Genomic DNA, 12,410 nt, shown 5'->3' with positions numbered 1-12,410 from the left:
GCAACACAGAAAAAAAGAGTAACACATCGGCTCACAGAACAAAAGGTCAAGTCAATGCCATACCTGGGTTATTATTGACATTACTTTTGGGTGGTTTCTGAACTGGTTTGGGAAGCGTAGATTCCGTCAAAGCTTTATTAGCAACAGCCTGTTGGGCCTTCTTTATACTGCTCCCTTCGGACTCCCATGTCTGCTCGCCAAGACTCAGCTGCACCGAGAACATCTTAGAAAAATACAGACAAACAGAGAAAACATAAAAATTTTCAGGTACCAAAATTGGTGGTCTGAGAGAACACACAGACACACACACAGACACACACACACACACACAAACAAACAACATAGAACCACAATTACAAGCAGAAGCATATCAGTGATTGCTTGCAACAACAACAAAAACCTATATTCTACCCAGTGAAAGGATGTCAGGAAACTGTACCCAACTGTCTTAATCCCATCAAAAAAAAACGTTTAGTCTGGAGGCTCAAGGCTCCAGAGGGCTGTGAGTCTAAGAGCACCACAGTGAGGGTCACAGCAGTAGGCAGGCACTGGAGTCATAGCTGACAGCTTCCATTTGATCCACAAGTAGGAGGCCCAGAGAGAACTAACTGGGAATGACATGGGCTTTTTAAAACCTCAAAGCTCGCTTCCAGTGACACATCTGCTCCAACAAAGCCACACCTCCCAATCCTTCCAAAACAGTTCCACCAACTGGGGACCCAGCATTTAAGTATATGAGCCCATGGGAGCATTCTCTGGCCCCTATTTAGTGAGTTTTCCCAACTATTTTTGCTCAGCCTACTTTAGCAGTACCATTGACTAGATGGGTTAAACAAGAGAAATCTATTTCTCATAGTTCTAGGGTTTGGGTAACAGTTTGATTTGGGGGCACTAATGAATTTCTTTATCTTTCCTTATATATCCAGCTACTCAAGAATCTGCCAAGTCAGTGGTATCCATGGAAATAAAAGAAGAGAGACTTTGGAAAGCACATATAAGAAATATAGCCCACTTTGGATGGGATAGGTGTGTTCCCTCCTCTCATTCTTAGACTGAAACCCAAATACTGGATGTGATAGTACCTGGGAGGTCTTTGGGAGGCAGATGAAGTCCTGGAGGTGTGGCCTCCAGGAAAGAGCTAGTTTTGCGAGAGAACCTGACCTCTGTGACCATGTGACAAGAAGACTGCATCTTCAAGGCAGAAAGATGCTCTGCCCAAGAAATTAATTAGTGGTGCCCAAACTAAACGCTTTCTTTTAGAAGTTGTCTTGGTCATGGTGTTTTGTTGCAGCAACAGAAAAGTCACCAGGAAGCTGGTACCAGAAAAGGGACACACCTGTGAAATCCTGACTATGCTGGGGTTTTCGGAGGAATGTGGAAGACTGAATAAGAAAAGAGGTTGAGCACTGCAAGTGGGGCCTAGTAGGCCAAACCAAAAGGAGTTTGGAAGATAACGGTGCTGAGAGCAATGTGACGACGAAAGCCTAGCTCAAGAGGTTCTGAACAATACTGGCGACGGGCTACAGACCATTTGTGATATTTGTGTCTGCATTTGCCTTTGTCTAAGAATCTGCTTGAGGCTAAACTGGAGCTCTGAACTAATTTCACTACCAGAGGACATTTCAAGACAGTCTAATATCAATTCTGTTGTGTGGTTATTAGTAATTGCTCTTATGTAGATCTACAACAAAAAGGAGCAAGCAGTACTATAGTCATATCAAGGAGTTCCACAATAGCCCGGGATGGAGTGTAACAAAAGGTTTATTTATTTGGGGCTAAACTCACATCCGCAGTCCTCTGTGTGCACTGGGAACTGGGAACTGGGAACCAAATCCAGAAGAAAAAGGGACTGCACATACTCTTCATCTGCACTTAGAGTACCTGAGACCACGCTCAGTGGGCTGGATTCTAAAAGGCTACTGGCTGAAGGAGTTCCCATAACACAGAAAAAAAAAGAAATAGAAAATGTATAGCTTAAGGAGAAAACAGCAAGAAACTTCCTGTTGAAGCCTTGGTATGTTACTAGAAGAAATACGGAAGAATGGAATAGAAGGAGTGCTGCCCTCTGGGCAAGACCCCACCCAGCTAATCCTGAAATTTGTGAAAAGAAAAGACCTACAGAATTAGCTGTTCCTAAAGAGCAGCAACAAATGTGATTCAAAGAGTGGGCTGGGCGCCATCCCAGTAGGTGCAGCAGAACCTGGCACATCACCCACATGGTTCTGGCCTTAGAATGAAAAAGGAGTTAGGAATAGAGGGGCTACACAAGCTTCCTCTGAGGTGAAAGAAAGTTGTAGGGACCAAGGGTCCTGCAGGGAGACGCAGAGAGGCCACTATGTGAAGCTGGGGAAAGTGAAATTTGAAGATATTGGAAATGGGAAGAGGTTGGAGGTATCAGAGTCACGGAACACCTGCCAAGGAAAACTGCCAACAGGACATGGAGCCAGCCCGAGAGAGACGTAATCGACAGCCAACAGAAGTGGAAAGAGCGGAGGCCTGCAGGGCCATCTAAGACCTCTGGTGGCAGACAGAGCTATTCTGGAGTCTGTGGAGCACTGGACCAGTGTTTCTTCACTGGTCCATTTCCCGTCTACAACAGTGATGTATCTATCCTCTGTGCCAGTGTATGCTGGGGGCAGGTAATCTGGTTCATTTCCCGTCTACAACAGTGATGTATCCTCTGTGCCAGTGTATGCTGGGGGCAGGTAATCTGGTTCATTTCCCGTCTACAACAGTAATGTATCCTCTGTGCCAGTGTATGCTGGGGGCAGGTAATCTGGTTTTTGCTTTTAAGGGGTTACAGTTAAAAGACTGCGTTTAGTCTCAGAATGGACTCTGGATTTTTAAACTGTGTTAAGACTTTGCAACACTCTGGGGACTTTTGAAGTTGTACCAAATCCATTTTGCATTATGATATGGCTATAAGCTAGGGGCCAAGGAATGCAATATGGTCCCCATAGGCTCATCTATTTGAATACTTGGTCCCCAGGTGGTGGAACTCGTTGGGAAAAAAAAAATAGTGTGGTTTTATAAGAAGAGGAATGTCACTGCAGAGTTAGCTCTTTCTCTCTGCATCCTGCTTCTGAATCAGATGTAAGCTCTAGACCGTTACTCCAGTGCTATGCCTGCCTGTTGCCATGACCCCCTCAATGAAGATCATGGACTACAATCCTCTGGAACCCTGAGCCCCCAGTTAAATGCTCTCTTTTGTAGGTTGCTTTGGTTGTGGCATTTTGTTACAGTGACAGAAAGCATTCAAGAATCTCAACAAATTCCAAGCAAGACAAACTAAGACCCACACCAACACACATCATAAAACACTAATTAAGTGAACTGCACCTCTCATCAACTAAACACGCAACCTTGGAGAAAGGGACATCACCTTACAATATTAAAGCTGTCCATCCAGTCCTCAACAAAACTTGTAAAGCACACGTGCACACACACACGTGGGCCATACAGCCCACTCACATGGAAGATGATTAACAAAAAAAGTCCCTGATAGTGAAGACACTGGACATACCAAACAAAGACTTAAATTGACTACCCTTTATTATTTTTATTTATTATTATTATTTTATTTTTAAGGGGAAAATGTAAATACAGTCCCCCACAATCAAAATTATGCAGTCAGGTTTCCCACATTTGGGGAAATCACAGAGGTCAGGACATCTGTAGAGCAATGGAGAAGTCTCGCCCTGGGAAAACCACCTTCATGATCCTGGTACCTCCCTTGCCAGGTAAGTATTAAAAATTAACTGTCGTAAGTATACTCCAAAAGTGAAGGAAATTGTACACAAAAAAACTAAGAAAACAAGGGATAAAAACATAGGGGACATTAATTATAAAAGGGTACCAACCAAATAGAAATTTGGGGGCTGAAAGCAATAAGGAAATTTTAAAATTCGTAGAAAAATCCAACAATATACTTGAATAGGAAGAGAAAAGAATCAGTAAATTTGAATATGACACAATTAAAATTACCTAGTCTGAGAACCAAGAAGAATAAAAAAGAAAACTGAAGTTAGATATGGCAGTGTGTATCTATAACCCTAACAGGGAGAGAGAGGCAAGGAAACGATTGTGAACTAGAGACCTTCCTAGTCTGCCTGGCAAGGCTGGGCCAATCAGAGTTGTATAGCAGAATTCGGTCTCTTAAAGAAAAGGGTAGATAAGGGGGGGAGGGGTGGGAAAGGAACCGGAAAGAAGTAAACAGAATCTGGGAAACCTATAAGAACATAATTATAAAAATCTCACAGAAGGAAAAGGGAACAAAAAACACTTTAAAATTATGGCTTAAAAGTTTCTAACTTTGATGAAAGAATATGAACCTATATATCTAAGAATCTCAACAAATGCCAAGCAGAACAAACTCAGAGATCTAATCTAAAACACAATATATTCAAATCTGTGAATGACAAATTAAAAATTATGAGAGATGTAAAGCCAGACATGTTGGCACACACATGCTGGAGGATGAGGCGGGGATCAGGATTTTTAAGGGCAGTGTGGGATGTACAGAAAGATCCTTTTTCCAGGGTAGGGAAGATGCAACCAATCAGATAACTGAGATCTTCTAGAGGAGATCATCTGTGAGACTGACAGATTCTCATCAGAAACTATGGTAACAGACCATAAGGAGGAGGATATATTTACAAAGATAAAAGGGGGGAAACCACTCAACCAGGAATGCTAATATGAACAAACCACACTTCAAAAGTGAAGGTGAAATTTAAAAAGTAATCAGAAAGCTGCTGCTAGTAGCTGACAAGGCATGAGGAAAACAGAAAAAGACCTTCACACTAAGATAAAAGAACACTAGTTGGTAACTCAAACATATACAAAGAAACAGAAGATTTCTAGTAAGGCAAAATAATACATAAATAGAAAAACTAGTGTTACTGTATGTACTAATGCTTTGTAACTCCACTTTGTTTTCTATGATATAATAGACTGTCGCATGAACTTTAAACACACGAGAAAATACGATTTATATAATTTCAAACCTTCAAAACAAACAGCCTAATAATAACAAGAAAAATATTTGAAAAGATACTTGATTAAAAATACACATACTAAGCAGGAATAGTGGCACTCACCTTTAATCCCAGCACTTGGAAGGCAGACGTAGGCAGAACTCTGAGTTCAAGGCCAGCCTGGTCTGCAGACATCCAGGGCTACACAGAGAAACCCCATCTCAAAAAACAAAAACAGTAGCTCTTGAGTAAAATCTGACAGGGATGTAAAAGGTCAAAAGATATTAAAAAGCAGAGTCTTAACAATTTAAACCCTGTTGATCCCAAATTATTACCAAAAATGAAAAGAAAATACATATTCCTACTAAGACGTATACACATGTTCAAAGTAACATTATAATAGCAAAAGGATGAAACCAAAATATCCATCAACCCGTGGATTTTAAAGAGTGCTACAACCACACAAGGAACACTGGATAATAAAAAAAAGAAGAAATACTGATATACAGACTCACATAACTTAATGAAACATGAACTCAAAATGACTGTGCTTGGTGGAAGAAGAGCGCACATCAATTAGTGCGATGATGTCAAACTCTAGAAAGGAGTTATGGTTGTTGGTCACAGAAGACAAACCACTAGCCATCTAAAGTCTCAGGTGCAGGGAAACACACACCATAGGATGCAGGATGCACTTCTGTTGACCTTGGAAATGTTGGTTCACACGACATAAATTGAGCATGAATACTTCTGATGTAGCTTAAAGCACAAAACAAAGGGGATTGCACTGAAGCAGAAAAATGAAGTGTCTCCCATCTTTCTGCTTATATTCTCCCTGCCATCTCTACCCTAGACCTCTCTTACATCATCCTCATTCCACTTCCTGTATTTCCACAGCATCTTTCCATATAAAAGAAAATTATTATTTCAATCTTACCTGAGAATATGGACTCAAAAGACACAGTCTACAGTTAAAATCCCTAGTCGTCCTAACTGTATTTTCCCAAATGATGAAATAAATTAAAAAAAAAAAAGAAAACCAAAACCATATGTATTAAATCTAAATCCTGGGACAGATTACATGGTACTGCATGCCTATAACTCCAGCATTTAGGGAGCTGAGGTAAGAGAATCCCAAGCTCAAGGTCGTCTGTGAGACCCCATCTGAAACCACAAAAAACAAACACAAAAACCATACACAAAATATGGAACATTTTACAAGACAAATAACTCTATCTTCAACTAACTGATATCGGAGGACAGTGAAGAAAAAGAAAGAAAAGGTAATTTTTGCTGTTGTTGTTTGGTTGGTTGGTTGGTTTTTGAGACAGGGTTTCTCTGTGTAACAGCCCTAGCTGTCCTGGAACTAGCTCTTGTAGACCAGGCTGGCCTCGAACTCACAGAGATCCACCTGGCTCTGCCTACTGAGTGCTGGAATTAAAGGTGTACGCTACCACTGCCCATCAGGAAAGGTAATTTTTTTTTTTTTTTTTTAGTTTTTTGAGACAGGGTTTCCCTGTAGTTTCTAGAGCCTGTCCTGGAACTAGCTCTTGTAGACCAGGCTGGCCTCGAACTCAGAGATCTGCCTGCCTCTGTCTCCCAAGTGCTGGGATTAAAGGCGTGCGCCACCACCGCCCGGCTAGGAAAGGTAATATTAACAGATAAAAAAAGACAATCTAATCTGATTAGATAATCTAATGTGATCCTTGATCGGATCCTATGTAAACAAAGCAAATGTAAAAATGTCAACAAAGAAAAGGCACACACGCATCACACTATATAATGTCTAGTGTTTTCCACCTACTGAGTGCAGAAACAGCGTGGTATTCTATTTTAGGCTCTTCATCAGATGAATAGCAAAGCACTGACTGGCAGTCACACTCTTTAAAGAAGCCCAATGGAGCCAGAGCGGAGGTGCACACCCTGTAACCCCACCACTGGTTGGGCAAGGGCAGAGGATCGTTGAGTCTGAGGCCAGCCTATGCTATACAGTGAGTTCCTGGTTCAAATTCTTTAAAAAATAAAATTAAAATTAAAACCTCCACTGTATAGAAAGTTAAGTAAAATAATCTGAGCAAAATATTGGTAATATGGAGCCGGGCGGTGGTGGCGCACGCCTTTAATCCTAGCATTCAGGAGGCAGAGGCAGGCAGACCTCTGTGAGTTCAAGGCCAGCCCTGGTCTAGTTCTAGGACACTCAAAGAAACCCAGTCTCAAAAAAAAAAAAAAAAAAAAAAAAAAAAAAAAAAAAAAAAAAAAACTGCAAAATAATCGTTAGCAAATAACTAAAATGATCTGGATGCCTCAGCATTAACATGATCCTTAAGAATCACAGTCCAACAATTCAAGGGGGCTTGGGAGAGGGGTCAGTGTGCGAAGTGCTCACTGCACAGCCATTAGGACCTGAGTTTTGATCTCGAGAACATGTAAAATCTGGGTGCCACAGTATGGCACCCCAGTGATAAAGAGCAGAGACAGAGGAATATGTGGCGCACTGTCCAGCCAGTCTAGCCAAAACACCAAGTTCCAGCTTCAGTGAGAGACCCAGTCAGGCTCAAAGAACAAGGTGAAGAGCAAGCAAAATAACATGTAGTTTTCCAGCCGCCTAAATACATGCATAGTAAACACACCTGCACACCACACACACGCACCACACATACTAAAGAATTATGTTTGTTTAAAAAGTGCTCAGTCCGCTATACCAACACTATCGAGGCATTATATTTCTCAGCTCACAGACTTAAAAACTGAGATTTTTAATTAATTGTTCAATGACACATGATGGCAATGCAGGACTAGGATCAGGCTAGCAAATGTAATTGGGATTTTTGAAAATAAAGATGACAACTTGATTTCAAAGCCATTCAATGAGACTGGAGACAAGGCTCAGATGTTAAAGAGGATGAGATGCTCATTCAGAGGACCTGGGTTCAGCCCCCAGCTCCCATGAGGCAGCTCCCAAGCATATGTAACTCCAGTTCCGGGGGCTCTGACACTCTCTTCTGATCTGATCTGGCACCAGGTATCCACATGGCACAGACGTACATCCAGATCAAACACTCATGAATACAAAATAATAAATCTAAAGAAAAAGGAGGGGAGGAGGAGAGGGAGGCAAAGCCACGGGATGAGCAGTCTCCCCAGGTGACATCTATCACGAAGCAATCCTGTTCAAAGTGCCAGCGAAAGTGCAGCCCTTATCACCCTGACAACTTATCAAGACACAAAGGAAGAAACAGCTTCTTCTGACAATAGGACCTCGACTCCAAACACTGACAGTGGCCTGCTCTGTCATGAGAAGGACAGACAGGTACAAAGACGACATACAGCTGTAATGGAAGGCACAATAAATCGTGTCAGAGTTCAACTACCAGAAAGAATGGAACACTGAAGAGGGGATGAGGTAAACATCATGACTTTTCTTTCTTTATTTATTTTTTATTATGTACAGTGTTCTGGCTGCATGTACGTATGCATGCCAGAAGAGGGCACTAGATCCCATTGTGAGCCACCATGTAGTTGCTGGGAACTGAACTCAGGACCTCTGGAAAGATCAGCTAGTGCTCTTAAACTCTGAGCTATCTCTCCAACCTCATTAACATGATTTTTACTTAGCAGTCATATACTAAAAGTTGCCTTAAGATAGGGGCTGGAGCACTTGGGAGGCAGAGGCAGGAGATCCCTGTGAGTTCAAGGCCAGCTTGGCCTGCAGAGGTAGCTCCAGGACAGCCAGGGTGGTTACACAGAGAAACTCTGTCCCATCTCGAAAAAAAACTAAAAAAGATGGGGGCCAGATAGATGGCTTAGCAGATAAGAACACCACTTACTGCTCTTCCAAAGGTTTGGATACCAGGTCTTCTGGCCTCTATGGTCACCAGGCATGCATGTGACACACATACATATATTTAGGCAAAACTCTTCATTAACATTGCCCTAATCAGCTCAGGTTATATACTACTCAGCAGAGAACAGGGGGAGGCATATAAAGGTAAGGTAGACCTACCTCCCTCAAGAATGAATAGAAAGACTAAGTGTACCTGGAGAACTTCATTTCTGGTAGTGTCTCAACTCTGACTACAAAACCGAAACTTTTAAGAGCCTTAAAATCCTGAGGTGTGGGTCTAACCAAGACCATTTAAATTAGGATTTCTATTAGCATACAAACATACACATAAGCAAGGGAAATGACATATTATTAGTTAATGTTCCAAGAAAACTATGAGTCAGGACTAGGTTTAAATCTTTCTTGATAAAGATAATCATTTCTTTTATTAAAATATATTTTATATGACTGGCAGAGATGTGTAAATGACTGAAGAAAATCAGGCTTTCCATAAGGAGATCCAAACAACAAGTTAATTAATATAAGCTGAATCCGTAAATATCATGCTTCATTCAAAAGCACAGCAATTGATCAAGGAACTCAATATAGGACCTGATGTCCTAAGGCTGAAAAGATGGCTCAGTAGTTAAGAGCACTGGCTGCTCATCCAGTGATGGAGGAGAGTTATCTGTCTATGTTTCTTTCATTGGTTAATTAATAAAGAAAACTGCCTTGGCCCTTTAAGAGAACAGAAAATTAGGTAGGCGGAGTAGACAGAACAGAATTGTGGGAACAAGGAAGTAGAGTGGGGGAGACGCTTCAGGCATTCGCCATAGTGAGTCTCCATGCTGCTCCTCTCCGAGATGGACGCAGGTTAAGATCTCTCCTGGTAAGCCACACCTCGTGGTGCTACCCAGATTACTAAATATGGGTTAAAGGAAGATGTGAGAGTTAACCAATAAGAGGCTGAAACTATGGGCCAGGCAGTGTTTTAAAAGAATACAGTTTCCATGTAATTATTTCGGGTGTAAAGTTAGCCGGCCGCCGGGTGGCGGGACACGGCCCCGCCATTTTGCGCTCTAACGTGGTGACTAAATCCACTCAGGTTTTTAACCTGAGAGGGCTTTAAATAAAGGAGAGAGAGTTTAACACAGCTTTCTGCTGTTTGCCTGGACGTGCCGTAGAGAGATTTTCTGTTTCTGCAATAGCGGCAGACAAAAGCCGAGTCATTTTAAAACGCGGCTTCCTGGTGCTGTGCTGCCAGTGCAAATTCTGGCTATAAACCATTTCAGTGGCTTTTATGGACTGGATGTTTGTGTGTCCACTTGGGATCGGGGGGGGGGGGGGAAAGTACTCTGAGACCATGCCCATGGCTCACTGCTCCCTGCCTGCACCTGGGCAGATGGCGGAATCAGGCTTAGGCGAGCGGGACAGCATTTGCGGATTCCTGCCGCCATAGAGAGAGAGGTGTTTTCAGACTGCGCGGTGCTCTGCGCGTCAGATTCGGCTGTGACTTGGATTAAAAGAGTTTCTGTGCTGCACGCTCAGTATCAAAATTAAACTGCTGAGTGCAGCTCCAATGTGGACTGCTGTGTACCTGTAACTGTGTGCAGCTCAGGGACACCAAATGACTGAGGCAGTAGCAGCTCTGGCTCTGCTCCGCCACGCTGAATTGTGCTGAGCTCAGACAGGTCTATCGCAATTACCATAATAACAGCGCAGTTAAGGTTTAGACTTGGCTGTAAACAGGCAGTACCATATTACCTCTACCTGGCGCAACTTAAGTTTTTAAGAAGTGCTTAACCTTTTAAGAAGTGCTCCTGGATAGTAAAAAAATTACAGATTCACAATAGGAAAGATTCAGACATAGAAGGCCTTTAAATGGCTCACAATGTTGGATGAATATACGTAGGCTTGAGAGAGAGAAGAAAAAAATATAGAGAAGTTAATGCTTTAAAAAAAAGGTAAAGTCTTTAAAGAGACAGAATAAAGTAAACTGATAGAGTAAAAATAAGCCACGTAAAAATGGAAAATTCACCGAGAGTCTGGATTATGTATTTTATTGTGCTTTCTTTGAAATTTTTGACTGTAAAGGAGCTAAATACAGAGAGACATTTCATTATATGGGCTGCCAGTCTAGACCAAAAGGGACATCTTAACGGTATGACTTCAGGATTTGGATCTAAGAACATGATGCTTTGGAAAAGAGTTTCTTCTTTTGTTTTCACAGAGGATGAGACTCTGTGGATTGCTTCTATCCCAATATGGTATGATAGACCACGCCCTCCTGAAAGGTTGCTGTAAACATCTTCAAAAAATTACTTCACTCAACTGCCAACTGAGAGGAACCTAGCACACAGGTTACACCATGAAAGACCTAAATAACAGCGCCCCCATTCAGCAGGAAGCAGTTTGGAGAGAAAAAACTGCGCCCATTTTCCCAAATATTGTTTATAAATGTTCTTTTACATTTAAAGGGGGAGATGATATAGATATGAATTTGCATTGGTATAGATTTTAAGGTCAATTTTGTTATATGTATATGTATTTCTGATCTTGATTAAGCTATTGTGATTGTAGTTCATTTTAAAAATTGTAATGTATAATTAGGAAATATAGGTTGTTAATGGATAATCATTGATAATAGTTAAGCTTATAGTCATGTTATTAGATTTTCTAGATATGTAGAGACATATTTCAGTTAGATAGACATTCTTCATATCTTTCAAAGACTGCAGAATATGGCATTTAATGTTTTAATAACTTAGGGTTTTTCATGACAATGAGACACGTCTGCTCCTGGCAGCACCAATCTACTTCAAGAGGAAGATGGGCATCGAAGAGGCTACTTATGGAGTTTGTTAGCCATTTGGGCAAGAAACTGCTCTTGGCTGGACTGTTCCATAAACTGGACACAAAGAACCTGCAGAGAGAGGACTGCTGAACTTGCCTAAAGGTGAGATGGTCTTTCGGGATTCCTGATTCATGAAAGAGTCTGCGAGACGTTCTGCAGGACACAGCAGAAAGTGACTGAACTGTCTTTGGAATTTTTCTGCTTCATGGAAATGTCTGCTGGATACTGTGGGCCTGAAGCCCGAAGATGGATGCCCCAACGGTACAGAGGAACTTTGGGTGACTGTCCAGGCAGCGAGTTGTCTCTGTCATTTCTAGAGTTTTATAAGTTACTTATTTCTTGTTTACTTAGGTAGCATTATATCCTTCTGGAGTCTTGATGGAGTTAAAGAATAAATAGATAGTTATAGCTTTCCTTAGTTATGATAAAAGATAAAATAGATTTAAATATTGTAACTGTAATACTTGCTTGATAACTGTTTTGTTATATGTAATTTTGCTATGTTAAAGTTGAAGCCTTTTTTTTTGTTTAAACAGAAAAAGGGGAAATGATGGAGGAGAGTTATCTGTCTATGTTTCTTTCATTGGTTAATTAATAAAGAAAACTGCCTTGGCCCTTTAAGAGAACAGAAAATTAGGTAGGCGGAGTAGACAGAACAGAATTGTGGGAACAAGGAAGTAGAGTGGGGGAGACGCTTCAGGCATTCGCCATAGTGAGTCTCCATGCTGCTCCTCTCCGAGATGGACGCAGGTTAAGA

The 12,410-nt window shown here is 41.5% G+C and overlaps 1 protein-coding gene and 1 non-coding gene across 7 annotated transcripts in view; both read right to left on the bottom strand.

The window, feature by feature from the left end:
- Nucleotides 1-12,410, bottom strand: part of Stau2 (staufen double-stranded RNA binding protein 2) — a 207,730-nt gene that overhangs the window by 146,295 nt on the left and 49,025 nt on the right. For all 6 annotated transcript variants that reach the window (XM_038347676.2, XM_038347678.2, XM_038347677.2 and 3 more), the window contains one exon: nt 64-223. In XM_038347676.2, the coding sequence (XP_038203604.1) occupies nt 64-223 (160 nt within the window). The remainder of the gene's footprint in view (nt 1-63; nt 224-12,410) is intronic.
- Nucleotides 3,586-3,748, bottom strand: LOC119826936. Its single transcript, XR_005287502.1, has one exon. It is a non-coding gene; the product is annotated as a U1 spliceosomal RNA (small nuclear RNA).

Source organism: Arvicola amphibius, chromosome 11 (assembly GCF_903992535.2).
Source record: "Arvicola amphibius chromosome 11, mArvAmp1.2, whole genome shotgun sequence".
In the NCBI taxonomy this organism is placed as follows: domain Eukaryota; kingdom Metazoa; phylum Chordata; class Mammalia; order Rodentia; family Cricetidae; genus Arvicola; species Arvicola amphibius.
This window is presented reverse-complemented; position numbering and strand designations above follow the sequence as displayed.